The sequence below is a fragment of the Taudactylus pleione genome, unplaced genomic scaffold, assembly GCF_031769625.1.
Source record: "Taudactylus pleione unplaced genomic scaffold, aTauple2 ptg000639l, whole genome shotgun sequence".
NCBI lineage: Eukaryota > Metazoa > Chordata > Amphibia > Anura > Myobatrachidae > Taudactylus > Taudactylus pleione.
In genome coordinates, this window is record NW_028285041.1 from 176305 (window position 1) to 192601 (window position 16297).

The 16297-nt window shown below is 47.8% G+C and overlaps 1 protein-coding gene across 1 annotated transcript in view; it reads right to left on the reverse strand.

The window, feature by feature from the left end:
• Positions 1–16297, reverse strand: part of NUP155 (nucleoporin 155) — a 108217-nt gene that overhangs the window by 90126 nt on the left and 1794 nt on the right. Inside the window, exons 2-7 of the mRNA XM_088455001.1 lie at positions 11637–11774; positions 10706–10802; positions 9490–9560; positions 9301–9393; positions 1543–1703; positions 393–498 (exon numbers count right to left, since the gene is read on the reverse strand). Of these exons, the coding sequence (XP_088311127.1) occupies positions 393–498; positions 1543–1703; positions 9301–9393; positions 9490–9560; positions 10706–10802; positions 11637–11774 (666 nt within the window). The remainder of the gene's footprint in view (positions 1–392; positions 499–1542; positions 1704–9300; positions 9394–9489; positions 9561–10705; positions 10803–11636; positions 11775–16297) is intronic.

A 16297-nucleotide genomic window follows, 5' to 3' on the forward strand; every position in this document is an offset into this window, starting at 1 on the left:
AGCAACAACTACTATTAATATCACTATATTCTCAGCTACATAAACTTTACAGGACAAGCTGTGAAAATGTGGGCGAAAAGTTAAAGTACACAAAGTTAATGGCTTCTATTTAAAGTGCAATGTTCTAAGTCAGCTTAAAGAAGCATCACTTTTCTATGTCCAAGATCATTTAATCATAAGAATTGTGTACTGCAAACCTAAAAACAGAATTGCCCTGATAAGATATATACACTATTTATTTTAGTTGGTTTGTGGACAAATGGCATAGTGTGTAGCAATCTGACTGACACTAGAGGAATTACAACAGCTGCCACCCTTAAGTCTAGGTTTGGATCTGCACACAGCAAACAATGGAAACTTGCGTTAATGTTTTTAAAGGGATAGGGACATACCATCCTCAGAGAATGTAAACTGCAGCACAGAAGGGACAAGGAAGGAGAGGCTGCTCTTTGAGTGGTTGATTTTTCTGCATCTCTGACTGAACCAACCGGCCTCAGCCTAATGAGAAAACACACACAAAATAAAACAAACATGGCTATATATGTAATAACTTACAATACTGACTGACAACACAGAGTATATATGATCATTTAAGTGTTTATATTTAACATTAGGCAAAGATAACTGAAATTACTAGAGACCATCAAAGAGATCAATACGCCCAAAGATATATTATATTCTATTTATTATAATATTGCAAAATACAATTTGAGGGGGGGGGGGGGGATGACAACCAATTGGAGGAAGGGTAACCATGCCCCCATGATGCACCCCTTTCATATATACTCTAAAAATCTGTTTCTTTTCCTGTGCACGTGTATCGACCCCCGTGGGTCTTGGCTATGTGTGAACACAAACTTCCCGGGTCGTAGTCCCAGGACCGCATCCCTTGATGACCTGGGTCATGCCTAAAAAGACTTGATTGATGGCCACAGTAGCGCTTGGAGATGACAATCCAAAAAACTGTTAGACAGAAGACCCAGGTCACTGGAAGACCCGGGTCCAGTGTGAAGAATGATGACCCAGGAATGACCTGGGACCAGGTGTGAAAGGGTGTACGTACTGAAATCCCAGCTTCAACCCATGTTAAGTGTTCAGGCTTCTGAGTCGGGGTTTAGGTTTGAAAGGGGTAATACTTAATAAAGTGGCGTAGCCAGGCAACGGAAGCATATGCTGGAAGTCTCGGTGCCCCTGGCTGCATCAATTTCCACTCAAGTCCAAGTAAAAAAATGACTATTCTCAGTGTGCCAGGCCTTCTATATGCCAATAACTAGCGGGAGAGAGAAAGCAAAAAACATCACATAGAAACGACATGGTTTTTGTGAAAACCACCTGTAGTGAGTGCTACGTTTTTACCAGGAATGTTGATGGTCATTCATCAAACTACTCAAAGAAAGAACCTGTTATTTCAAGGGAAGGGCTGGAGAACCAGGGGCTTCATTGACAATGAAACATTTTTATAAAAAGAATAAAAATGAAGCATAAAGAAAAAAAAAAGAAGTTTAGTATTAACAAGATAAAGGTCTTCGAAACAATTCTTACTTGGTAGGCCACTTCATAGAGGCAGCCATCTTTCCCAGCCAGGAAGATGCGCCCGTTGTTTGTGGACATTATGGCCAGCAGGTAGGTGTTGTCAGTAGGTAAGGAATACAGAGGGTCTGGAAGTAGTTGCATTCCTGCAGACATGCTGTCATTGAGGTTGCCTAGAGTAAGACGAAGGAAAGAAAATAATAAAGAGAAAAACCTATAAAAATATAAAACTGATTTATTATATACTGTATACCCTAGATATAATAATGCAGTAGCTGGCAAGAAGCATGTGTAAAATCTAAGCTTGGGCAGCAAAACGCACAATTTCTAGATTGAAGGGGTCAAACTGATCTATACTACAGGGTGTTTCACCCGCTATTGTCCCCAATGTTCCAATGGTTTCCAGTTATTTCACCAGAAACTGAAAGGTGAATTTTGCTGGTGGCTTCTGACCTCCAAACTGCTCAATAAATTGTCTTTGGCGTGCCTTTATCGAAGTACGTCTGGACAATAAATACGTGTTGTTCAGCTGTGTACCGGTTCATATCGGCATATAACACACAGACACGATGAATGTGACTAGCAGTGGCGGCTCCAGCGGTTGTTCTTGCAGCGCAGTCCAAAATTCAAATAGGGGAACCACACTGTCATCCTCAATGAATTTTGGACTGTGCTGCAGACTAGGGTGGTGAACAGATGGCCTTCACTTCACTGGCCTGGATGCTAATGGCGAACACTTTGAACACTTCTCATAGACCAAGGTATGTCTGTGACACATTTCACTAAATTACATCAATTACTTTAAAAGTTATAAGAAAAAAAACTACAGGGCCAATAGCGAGTTAAACACCCTGTATATGAAAAGTATGTGTGCTCTGCTGTTCAGTGGTCATCTAGAGGTGAGAGATGTCGGAAGATAGAAGATAGAAGGACTTTTCATTCTCTAATGATCACAGTTCTTTGCAAGACCAAAATGGCACAAGGGGTTTATTAAAATATTGCTCTCCCTAAAAAGGAAAAGCTCTTGGTGCTGGGGGCTTAAGTCTGTTTACTGCTGAACAATACAGCTCTATTGAAATTACAGACAGACTTGAGCTGTGCCCATCGCCAGCTGGGAAAATTTGCATGATTTTCTTATCCTTTATTTTTATGTGACCACAAGGGTTCCCGCAGCGCCTTACGAAGGAGTAAAACAAGACGACCGTGACTTACAGTACAAAACAATGCGGGATAAGGACATGGTTTATATACATTGCTGCATTCGCGATCATAAACACACAAATAAGTAGCAGGGGGCGGCAGTGACCAAGGGTTAGGTGCTGTTGTGGGGAGAATGCGATCGTATAAGGGAAAGGAGAAACACATGAGCGAAGAGGGCCCTGCCTGTGAGTGCTTACATTCTAAAAGGTGAGGGTCAGACAAATGGGGGGGGGGGGGGGTGGTGACACAGATGGGGTATTAATTCATATAGTAAAGGAGGGGTAGACTGGTAATATTCATATTAAACAATTTCACTAAAGGTGTAATTGTCCTTTAAAAACACAAAAATGTTACTCTAGTTATGAATAACATGTGATTTCCAGGGTTTAAGTGAACTCAACAATTGTAATGGAATCTGTATGAAAATATGAGATATGGTAAGAACTTACCTTTGTTATCTCTATTTCTACGAAGTCCATAGGGTTCCACAGGATACCTTGGGGTACAGGTGTGACGTCAGTCATCGGGCACCATAGAGTTAAGCTTTCAGCCTCCCAGGATGCACTAGGGTCCCCCTCCTATACCCCGCCCCCGAGCCAAGGCACCTCAGTTACCAAGCCATAGGCCGGAGGAGGGAAAGGAAGAGAGAGAAAGAAGATCTGGATACACACAAGAATCACACCCTCACCAGAGGGAGACGGAAAAACCGGTGACAAGAACAAAGCCCATCTGCAGCACAGGTGCGACAGGGCGGGAGTCCTGTGGAACCCTATGGACTTCGTAGAAATAGAGATAACAAAGGTAAGTTCTTACCATATCTCATATTTTCTACTTCAGGGTCCATAGGGTATCCACAGGATACCTTGGGGATGTCCCAAAGCAGTATCCTTTAAGGGTGGGGACGCTCCTGTGCTGAAAGGAGAATTCGCCGCCCGAAGGAAGCATCCTGAGAGGCAAAGGTGTCAAACCTGTAATACCTCACGAAGGTATGGACAGAGGACCACGTAGCAGCCTTGCAGATCTGGACTGCAGAGGCACCACGTCGAGCTGCCCACGAAGGACCCACAGACCTAGTGGAATGAGCCTTCAAAGAAGGAGGAACCGGCAGACCTTCATGAAGATAAGCTTCAGAAATAGCCATACGGATCCAGGCTGCCAAAGTTTGCTTTGAAGCAGGCCAACCCTTTTTACGGAAGCCATAGAGGACAAACAAGGCGTCCGACTTCCTAAACGAAGAAGTGCGGTCAACATAAGTCCTTAAGGCCCGCGCAACATCCAAAGTGGCCTCACTCACTGAAAGGCCAGGTGAGTTAAAGGCCGGAACAACGATTTCCTCGTTAACATGAAACTGGGAAACAACTTTGGGAAGAAATTCAGGCCGAGTGCGAAGCACTGCCCTGTTCCCATGAAAAATCAAGAAAGGGGGTCTACAAGAAAGAGCCCCTAAATCAGAAACACGTCTGGCCGAAGCAATGGCCAGAAGGAAAACAGTCTTAGCGGTTAGCCATATAAGATCCACTGAGCCCAGTGGTTCAAACGGCGGTCCCTGGAGAGCCCTCAGGACCACAGCCAAATCCCAAGGCGCCACAGGTGGAACAAAGGGCGGCTGAATGCGGAGAACACCTTGCATAAAAGGTGCGCACATCCGGGATTGTAGCAATCCTACGGTGAAACCAGACAGACAGGGCCGAAACCTGTACCTTCAAAGAAGCAAGGCGAAGCCCATGATCTAGTCCCGCTTGTAGTAAGGCGAGTATCCGAGACAGACGAAACTCCAGCGGTGCATAACCTCTCGGTCGACACCACTGGAAGAACGTATGCCACACGCGATGGTATATCCTCGCGGAAGACGGTTTCCGAGCTCGTAACATGGTACGCACTACAGAGCTGGAAAACCCCCTGGACCTCAACATGGCTGTCTCAATAGCCACGCCGTCAAAGACAGCAGAGTCAGGTCCGGGTGAAGACAAGGACCCTGTGACAGAAGCTCCGGTCGTAGCGGCAACCGCAGAGGACTGTCCACGGACAGACCCTGAAGGTCTGAGAACAAGTGCCGTCTGGGGCACGCGGGAGCTATCAACAGGAGCGTCCCTCCTTCCTGTTTGAATTTCCGGATTACCCGTGGAAGAAGGGAAACCGGAGGAAACAGGTAAGCGAACCGGAACGTCCACCGGACGGACAGAGCATCCACCAGAGACGCCTCTTCGTCTCTTGTGCGAGACCCGTACACCGGCAACTTGTTGTTGTGCCGGGACGCCATGAGGTCGATCTCTGGAAGACCCCTCTTGTCCACCAGCAGTTGAAAAACGTCCGGGTGCAGGGACCATTCCCCCGGATGAACGTCCTGGCGACTGAGAAAGTCCGCCTCCCAATTTAGCACTCCCGGGATGAAGACAGCTGATATGGCCGGAAGATTGCGCTCCGCCCATACCAGGATCCGAGACACCTCTACGAGAGCCGCCCGACTTCGGGTTCCTCCTTGTCGGTTTATGTAGGCCACGGTGGTAGCGTTGTCCGACTGGACCTGCACTGGGCGACCCTGGAGCACCCGATGTGCCTGCTGGAGAGCATTGAAGACCGCACGGAGTTCCAAGATATTTATTGGAAGCTCCGCTTCTGTCGGAGTCCACCTGCCCTGGAACAAGTGTGGACCCGAAACTGCTCCCCAGCACCGAAGACTGGCATCCGTTGTCAACAGGACAAAATTTGGTACCCAGAACGGACGTCCCTTGCTGAGATGGGTCGTCTGCAACCACCAGGCAAGGGACAGGCGAACCTCCGGGGTGAGCACGATCGTCTGGGACTTTAGAGACTGAGGCAGCCGGTTCCACTTGGACAGGATCAGGTGCTGCAGAGTTCTGGAGTGAAACTGGGCATATTCCACCATGTCGAACACCGACACCATGGAGCCCAGTAACCTCATCGCTGAGTGTAGAGACACCCGGCGGCTGTGCAGACAACTGCGCATCCTCGACTGTAAAGCAGAGATCTATTCCCCCGTCACAAAGATCCTTTGCTGTCCCGAGTCCAATAAGGCTCCGAGGTGCAGAATCCGTCGAGACGGGATCAGAGTGGACTTCTGCCAGTTGATTAACCAGCTGTGCCGTTGCAGTAGCGCAATGGTCAGGTCCAAGTGGCGCAGAAGGAGCTCAGGAGATCCTGCCACTAATAAAAGGTCGTCCAAGTACGGCAACATGCGGACTCCCTGCAGCCGCAGAGAAGCCGCCATGACCGCCATCACCTTGGTGAACACACGCGGTGCTGTCGCCAGGCCAAAAGGCAACGCCCGAAACTGGAAGTGGTCGCTGCGGATTGCAAACCTGAGGAACTGTTGATGGCGCAAAAGAATAGGGACAAGCAGGTAAGCGTCCTGTATGTCCAATGACACCATGTAGTCCCCAGGTTCCAGCGCCAGAATGATGGACCGTAGGGTCTCCATCCGAAACTTCGGCACCCGCAAAGACTTGTTGAGAGCTTTGAGGTTGAGAATCGGACAATACGACCCATTGGGTTTCTGCACCAAAAAGAGATTGGAATAGAAACCCTGGCCCCTCTGGGAGAATGGAACAGGCACTATAACTCCAGCCTGGAGCATAGTGTTCAAGACCTTCCGCAGCTCCGTGGCCTTGTTCTAGGTCTGATGGTAGACCCGTGGTGAAAAATCGAGCCGGGGGTCTGTGCCGGAAATAGAGGGCGTACCCGTGGGAGACCACCTCTAGAACCCAACTGTCTGTCGTGGTGACCGACCAACACTGGGCGAACTGCAGCAGACGGCCTCCCACTTTGGGATCCCCCAAAGGGAGGCCCCGACCGTCAGGCCGCAGGCTTGTCATCTGGCTTAGGGGCCGGACGTCTGGTACTCCATGCCTGCTTCCGGGGCTTGGCCGATTTCTTGGGACCAGCCTGTCGGGGAAAAGATTGTGGTTTGGGCCTGCCCTGGGCCCTATAAGACCGAAAGGACGATGGTCCTGAACCAGAAGGAACAGCGGCCGATGGGAGACATGCCGATTTGGCTGCCGCCAGCGTGGCCACAATCTTGTCCAGATCTGGACCGAAGAGAACTTCTCCGTTAAAGGGCAACGCCTCCAAACCCTTTTTGGAATCAGCGTCCGCCTTCCAGGATCGCAAACCACAAGGTGCGACGAGCAGCCACCGAAGAAATTCAAGACACCAGAGTACTAATGTCTAAGGCCGCCTAGTTGATATAAGTGGCCGAATCACGGAGATTACCAATCAACTCCGCCTGTTCAGCCGGAATCGAAGGACGCCTCCAACGAATCCGCCCAGCGCTCCATAGCTCTGGCAACCCAGCAAATGGCCATAGCCGGCCGCGCTGCCCCCCCCCGCAAGGGAATAAGCGGACTTCAGGCAGATCTCCACCTTGCGGTCCGTAGCATCCTTAAGGGAGGACATGGATGGCATTGGTAATGTGGCACTACGGACAAGACGTGTCACATGAGAATCCACCTGTGGAGGGGATTCCCACTTAGCAAAATAATTATCCGCGAACGGATAAGCCACCGCCAGGCGCCTCTGCGGCTGGTATCGCTTGCCAGGCTGTTTCCACGCCTCCTCTAAATGGTCCACCAACTGACCCGAAAGAGGAAAGACTGTGGTGTCACCCTTCACATCCTTAAAAAAGGCATACTTGGATTTAGCCGCTGGGGAAACTTCGTCCTCAATCACCAAGGCTGTGCGGACTGCCCGAATAAGTCCAGGAATATACACCTTGGACCTAGCATCTGCGTCCTTAGTATGGAGAGGTTCCTGATCGTAAGGATCCAGAATCTCCCCATCATCAGACGTCCCTTCGTCATCCTCATAAGAAGCCGACAGAGACGCCACCGGCCGTTTATGTGGCCGCATCACAGCCTCCCCCTGCAACACATCCGACAAGTGCTGTACAGAACTCGTCAGGGAGTTAACCCACGCCGGCTCCTGAGAAACCGGGAGAGGGGAAATAGGGAGACTGCGGGGTACCACTAATTGTCTTGGGAAACCCTGCATGGGTGACGACACCACTGATTGCTAGGACAAACCCATCTGCGTAAACACGGGCTGCGGAGCTAACTGGCCCACTAAGGTTGTAAGCGCCTGAGCGAAACAAGCCCAGGGCGGCTCCTGTACCGGTGCTGTAACCGTAATAGGCCGCGCCATTGACAAACACTGCCGGCAGAGGCCCTCCGCGCTACCCTCCCCCTCCGCTAACGGTACTTTACACGTGGTACACTGTAGCTGGAGGGGAAAATCACTTTCAGACATGATGGTACAAAGTATGTGACCCCTCTCACCAATTGTTTTTTTAAAAAGGCGAGAGACCACCCTGCAGCACCGCACCGCAAGGGCTTCAGCAGAAAGAACAGGGACAGTAATAAAGCTGACAGTCAGAAATGGAAAGTACAGGCAGCAGCGCTAGCACAGTCACATACAATGCAAAGAAACTCAATTCCTGCACTAACCAGCGCTGATAAATCAACTACACAGACACAGAGTCTGGTAGGACACAGACCTGACCACAGCGGAGGAGAGGTATGCGGGGGGACCCAGACCACGATGCCTCCGTCCAGACTTCCAGCAGCGTTCACCATGCGTTCTGGAAGATGGCCGCCGAGGAGCAGAGAGGAGGCTGGCCTGGGCGAGGAGCGCTGCCACAGGGCCAGTCGGCGTGTTGCAGAGAGGGCTGTGTGCAGCGGGGGAGGCGCCGGCTGTGAGACGGGGAAGGCGCGCTCCCCTGGCATGCATTTAACCCCCGGGATGCCGCAGTGCTACCGCTCTGCTGCGGTCCGCTGTCCCAGGGGGGTAGTGGAAGCGCAGGTTATATACCTGGCTCCACGCTGCAGCCAGTCCCCAGGGAGCCCCCTGCCTGGGGACTCTGGACCATGTAACAGCGGGGACCCACCGCGGGACCCCGCTGCTTACCTTGCTGTCCCCCTTGATTCCAGCTATGGTCCGGAACATCTGGGGTCACCGCTAGCTGTGACCCCAGATGCTCACCAGCATCCCTGGATCGGTACCGGCGTTCTGGTACCGGCGGGGGTGTAGGTAAGACAGCATGGACGTCAGGACTGACTGTCCATGCTGTACATCCAGATGTGCAGCCACAGCTGCATGCAGAAAACTTCAGGGGCTCTTCTTAGCCTCCACTCCAACAGGTGCACCCCCTCCGGCCGGGCACCAAACTAAACTGAGGTGCCTTGGCTCGGGGGCGGGGTATAGGAGGGGGACCCTAGTGCATCCTGGGAGGCTGAAAGCTTAACTCTATGGTGCCCGATGACTGACGTCACACCAATACCCCAAGGTATCCTGTGGATTCCCTATGGACCCTGAAGTAGAAATACCGCCGGCCATTCGATTCCCGGCAGCGCCTGGCCGACCAAAGCAGAGTTCCCGGCAGCGGAAGCCCGACAGCGCCGGTATTAAGGCAGCCGGCGTCCCGATTGTATGCCATTGTAATATAGACCTCTTATAGAAAATATTTAAATGCCCATGCAAAGAGTACATACACCACAGTCTCTGTGCTTACAGCCTAGTAGCGGAGTAATGATCACCACCATTAAACAAGAAACTGACCTGTTTGTAAACTGGCAAAGCTCAATCCCAAAATAACGATATCAACAGGCGTAGCAAGGACCAGCAGATAACGTATGTGCGGCTGGAAAATACCTGTAAAAGAAAAAAAAAAAAAAAACAGGTGTGAAAGCCTCTAAATCTGGAGAGTTACTCAACGCAATAAAAGGTGTCAGGGTTTCTTGCACTCACCTTCCTTAGGCTTTACAAGTCCAACTGAAAGTATAGTTTCACTGAGTCCATCAAAATAAGCAACATCACCTCTGTTTAACAAATGGGGAAAAAGAAAATATATAAAAAAAGAAAAATCAAAATTATAGACACATTTTATACCAGGTCAAAACAAATTTTTGTTATGAAAAAAAAAATTTGAGTAAGCATCAATTGAGTCTACGTGTACTACAGTGGTTCCCAAACTTTCTCACTTTGAGGCACCCTTTGGGTCTCCATATTTTTTTCAAGGCACCCCTAAGCCAAAATATTTACTGAAGTCCTACTTTTTAAGTAGTTGAGTCAAAATAACGTAATAAGTATTTAAAGGAGAAAGAGAAAACTGCTATTCTTACCCGTGGCCCCCTCTGTGTCTCTCCCCCTTGGCCCCCTCCGTGTCTCTCCAATTTAGTCATGTTCATCAGGGCCGTTCTGCGGTATCGCTTCCTCAGATCAGATACTTTCTGTCTGATCTTCCATTCAGCAACAGGCAGCATGAGGATTCAATGCCTGTTGCTTCACAGCAGGGGTGGGGAACCTTGTTGCTGCCTAAGGGCCATTTTCATATATATAACATTATTTGCGGGCCTGGTTTAGGCCATGCCCCCTCCGTGTGACATTACATAGAGGCGGGGCCACAATTGGCAGTGATTACAGCAATGCCCGGAGCATCCTGATGATGTTTTGGGGAGCTTTGAGGGCAGTGGTGTGACCGTCTGAAGCATCCTAAGGATGCTCCAGGTAGCACTGCTACATAAATTCTGGCTGCAGTTTGCCATTCTCAAAGCTCTGAGGGCCAGACCAAATGATACAGAGGGCCTTATAAGGCCCCCGGGCAGGAGGTTCCCCATCCTTGCTTTACAGCCGCCAACCCCTCTCCCAACCATGGAAAATAATATATTTTACACACCCACACACACAAAAAAAACACACACTGCTCGGCCTCTTTAGGCCACCGCCGGACCCCAGGGTGCTGAAGCGCACAGTTTGGGAACCACTGGTGTAAACAAAAATACAAACAAACTTATAACATTACAAATTATTATTGATCTTCTTTATAGGCTTATTTTCTACAGTAAACTTATGCTCTGGATTCCAGAGGTTTGAAAAATTACCTAGAAAGTTGAAAAAAAACTGTATATACGTATTACATCTAAGTCTCCCAACAGGAAAGGCCAGCAATTTGTTCAAAACATACCCGTCCTCATAATTCCACATAAAGATGTCACTATCTATGGTCAGCCAAGCCCGGCTAATGGCAGGAAAGACACCCATCATACAGTTACATTGCATATCTGCAGTAACAATGTAAGGGGACAAACATTTCATTTTCCCGTACATAAATAACGGCTAAATGCCTTAAGCTCCAATACAGTTATTCTATCATCGTTTGGGACCATCTACAAAAACGCATTCCATTAGGACCCCTTTATAACTACTATAAAAACATATTGTGACTTAACATGTAAAATGTATTATTTATTTGCAGCATTTTCATTTTGATATTAAAAAGTAAGAAAAAAAAATAGCAGTTGAAAAAAATAAAGATAAATAAAAGAATAGATTTTAGCTGTACATAATCTAGTATTAGTTAAAGATGCTTTTTGAAAGTTTACTATAATTGTACAGTTTTATTAGGCACAGACTATTGTGTTCATTCGATCTTTGAAGTAAGTGAACGTGGTTTGGCGTTTAGCATTAAACACTATGCATTTAATGATCTACATAACAGTACAGAGACAGGTTACCACTCTATGGGGGCAATTCAATTCAGCGCAATGCTAAATAGCCCGGGGAAAGAGCTCCCGGAGCTATTTGATTCACCGCGCTAAGTCCGACTAAAAGCACTTAAGTCGAAGAATGCTGGTTAGCGCACCTAAAGCTCGATGTGTAGTCGGCCTAACCGGCATTCTCCAACTGAAGAGACAGCCGTGAGGCTGTTAGCACTGCGCTAAGATAAAACAGCATCGCTGCCAGCACGTTTGCCGGATTTCTGCTCGCAATACTTAAATCGGGCTAACAGCGCAGTGAATTGAATAGCTCTGGAAACTTCTTCATGGTGCTATTCAGCATCGCTCGGAATTGAATCGCCCCTTATGAACTACAGGTGCTAGCCAATTTTAGGATACGTCCAAACTGCTCCACCAGTTCCGGGGGAAGTGGCACTCTGCGGATAGCACCGAGCTCCAGGAGTTTGGGGATAGACAGCAGACCAGGTCCTTGCATGGGATAATCCATCTCAGACATTCCTGACACAGTAGGACAATCTGCAACGTAAAATATTCCATAATTCACAAGTATTACCCTGTACATCAGAAATGACTACAAACTAATATTTCTATTCCTAGCGTTCCCACTAGGCTGTTTTAACCCTAAAACAACATGCCGGGTGCCATCCCAACCCACGGGCCACAGTGTCCCGCAGGAGGGAAAAATAGCGGTGCGGTGCAGCAGCATATAAGTGCTAGGCACGCCCCCAAAAGTGACGAAAGGGTGCACGTCTTAATAGAGACACCCCCTTTTCGGGCAGGCACCATAGTGTCCTTTCTACAGTCCAGCGCCCTGGCTCGCACCGGACCTAGAGTAGACACTATGTTCCCTCCTTCTGAAACTCTGACACCTTCTCTGTTCGAGTCTAAGACCAAAGACTGAGGGCTTGTGGAACCAATGAAAGGCAAGTACTAATAAGGCTGCGCTATGATAATTAGTGCTAATTTGACATACATGTATAGCTGGCTGCACTAAAAGACTATCGTTCCAACCAGGCTGACTGGCACAATAATCTGCTGGTGTGTAGGAGCAAACAATATTAAAACATGTTTTGATTTCTCCCAAATAGTTGGACATTTTCCTAGTGTTCCCGCTAACCTGTTATAGCGTGGCGCCGTGTCCTGCCCGATTTTAAATGGGCAAAATGTACCCTGCCCTTTTAGCAGCGTCGCGCTAAAACAGCCTGCCCTGTGCCTTCCCCACCTGCGGGTGGGAAAAGTTGGAGTGACCGATCTATGCCGAACTTTGACGAAGGTAGAAACTCCCTGTGCCCACACCCACAGTGCCCTCTTCCCCCCTGTCAGTGGGACACTATTTCCCCCCAAATGAACATGTAAAATATTGACATCCACGAATCTCTACATGTTCAACATGTCGACACTCAGAATGATGACAGTACATTTTAGCAATATATTTAGGGTTAGGCTTAAATAGTAAAAAAAAAAAAATGGTGTGTTGACATCCTGGATTGTCGACATGCAAAATGTTTACATTTTCAAAGTCGACATATCGTGCCACACCCCTTTCTTATGGTCAGCTGATGCCAGTGTAAGCCATCAGCCGACTGGAGTGTCCATTTCCTGCAGGCAGTAGGATGGGAATTCGGGTATTATGACACGCCATGCTCGCTGTGATGACACCTTAATTCAATGTAAATCATTCTTATGCATGGCCAAGCTTCTGTTTATTGATCATTTATCGTTGAGTTGGATTGCTCATCCCTTTGTTACATTGTCTAACACCAAATAGTTTAAACACTTCTGAAACTGGCCATCCACAAATGTCAGCATTCCACACGTCGACATAACACTTTTTTGACTATTTAAGCCAAACCCTAAATATAGCACATTTTGATGTTGACATTCTGACCACAGATACCGAACCTAGGGCCTGATTCAGACCCGGACGCTATGCTGCGCTCGCACTGAGCGATTTTTCACAATCTGCGCATGCGTATGAGTCGCATTGCGCGTGCGCGAACCAGTCATTGTGATGGGAAAATGCTCGCCCGTAGCCCGCAGTCGGGCCGCTATTTTGAATGACAGATAGTGCCGTTTGTGGGTGGTAACAGGGGAAGGTGCTTGAAAACGGGGGTGTGGATGTGCGAACGCAGGCGTGCCCGACCGTCAGAACGGCGTTTAATGGGTGTGCATAATTAGCAAAGTAGCGTCATTACACATTTGACTGGGTTGTATTTTAGCCAGAACTGCTCGCAATGTTGTGGTGGGAAAAGGCTACCACAAGCGCTGCGAGCAGCTCCGATGGCTCTCGATGTTACTGATTAATCCTACAACTGCCGGGGATGACGTGTGTTGCGAGTGGCAAAAGGGCGTCTTTATACAGGTGCGAGCGCATAGTGCGGCCGCTCGCTATTACTTAGTGGGCGGCTTTACGCGATGCAGTGCGAGCACATGATTTAAATAGCCGGCCCCTTTTAGCCAGCGAGCGCCCACAAATATCGTCCGGGTCTGAATCAGGCCGACAGCACTACAGTGGCAATCACCAAAATATGTGCGACCACATCTGACCATGCATTTTTACCTTTAGTTTTAGCAACTGAGCAGCAGCAGCATTAGAAGACTTTTTCATCTTCATACGTCCAATTTACAGGCTTGTACATTCCCCCTCCTGCAACTTTTGCTGAACATATGGCTTATTTTAAAAAGCTTCCACTTATAGTTATTAGCCATGAATTCATACCAGACGGAGTTGTCTACCTTTGCTTCTCCTGTTATAGGACACATTTATTTTGTATACATTGCACTGAATGCAACTAGATCTATCAACATTCGCGTCATATCTAGTGTTCATTCTAGCACCCTGCACCTGTCACAACCCGTGCGGTTCCTCTTTCCTGCCTGGGGTGTCGCTCTCTGCTCTGGTGCTTCTAGCACACTCAGCTGATGCAACAAACTTCTGAAATACAAACCAGTGTCTACTAGAAGCACCAGAGTAGAGAGTATTACAGCCCAGGCAGGAAAGATAAACTGCATGGGTTGTGACCGGTGCAGGGTGCAAAGAAGGAAGACTAATGTCCAACGGCATTGAAAATCAAACAACTCAGGATGGCAAGTACAAGACAACAAATCAAAGCGATCTGGAAGTGGAAAAATATTCAACTATGGGCATGTCATGTACTTGTGAGCTGATCGCGACATACGTAGTGTTCACTCTAGCTCCGGCGGCAGGCAGGGTGCCGGAGCTAGAGGGGCAACTTTGTGCGCGCGGGTGAAAAGGGGGTGTGGCCATAAAAGGGGGCGTGTCTATAAGATGCGTCCCCTTTTTCATCATACTTGGGGGCGTGCCCGGCACTTACGGACATGCCGGGCAGCCCCCAAACGCTGCAAACAGGGAGAATAGATGCCGGGCGCATGCGCCCGGCGACTAATCTCCGGCGGTGACCAGGTCACCGCACATTTCTCCACCCGCGGGACACTGCATCCCGCGGGTGAAGACTGCACCCGCAGCCTGGGAGGGCAGGGTGCTTTTTGCCCTCCTTCTGGAGGGCAGGGTGCTTTTTGCCCTCCAGAAGGAGGGCAGGGTGCCGCACCCTGCTAAAACAGCCTAGCGGGAACGCTACATACATGAACACTACAGAACTTGCACTGATCTACCTTTATTTTGTATTCGCCTGCATACTGAACTTCCTCCCCCTCCTTACAAAAACGCAGTACAGATTGAGTCGCCCATATCCAAAATACTCCTGGTCCCAAGCATTTTGGATATCGGAATATTCTGTATTTTGGAATATTTGCATGCCATAATGAAATACCTTGGGAATGGGACCCAAATCTAAACACAGAATGCATTTACGTTTGATATACACCTTTATACACACAGCCTGCAGATAATTATTCTATACAATATTTTCAATAACTTTATGGCTTACACAAAGGTTGTGTACATTGCACCATCAAAAAGCAACGGTTTCACTATCTCAGTCATGCTAAAAAAAATTCTGTATTTTGGAATATTTGGATATGGGAGACACAACCTGTATAAGTTCACTAATCTCATCCTCCCAAATACCCAATTGTGGCTTTTAAAACACCAAAATGACAATAAATTTCTTAAGACATGCAACTTCTTATATTAGCTCTCCACTAGAACATACTGATTCGGCTACAGTCCATTAAAATTATGGGGTCTATTTACTAAGCAGTGTTAGGAGACAGAGAGAAAAGTGATAAGGTGCCAGCCAATCAGCTCCCAACTGCCATATCACAGGCTGTGTTTGAAAAATGACAGTTGGGAGCTGATTGGCTGGTACCTTATCACTTTTCACTCTGTTTCCTAATACTGCTTAGTAAATAGACCCTCTATGTCACTTATCAGTCACAAATGTAAATAACTGTGATCAGTTTCTATTGGTGCAAGAAGCTCAACCAAACCTAAATTCCCAAAGCATGAAACACTAAAGGTGCATACACATGTAACGATTTTTTGAACGATTTGTCGTTAACGATGCCGTTATCGTTCAAAAAATCGTTCAGTTTCTGAGTTATAACGATGAACGAAAATCGTTCAAGCGCGCTCCCGTTCGTAGTTCATTTCAGACTGTCCAACATAACGATTTTCATTTAGGGAAGGAACATTTTTCGTTCACTTTTTCAAGGGAAAATCTGACAGAAAATTGTTGGTTACAAAATCGTTACATGTGTATGCACCTTAAGGGGCCACATCAGTCATTAAAAAACGAGTGGGACCCCCTCATTTTCTGCTCACAGTCCATGAGAAAGCAGAAATGTGCTACTATCAGTATTATTATTTATTACCAGTTATTTATATAGCGCACACATTATCCGCAGTGCTTTACAGGGAATATTTATCCATTGCGATTATGTGCGCAGCACGAGATCACAGCAGCAACATGCGTGTAATTGAAGCTACCCCTTATACTGTATGACAAGTGAAATATTTTAATGTGATCCACTTCATCAAACATGCAAAGCACTGGTCCAGATTATCCTTATTTTCTTCTTGTAATAACCTATGCTGAAGTCACAGCTGTATCTCAGCA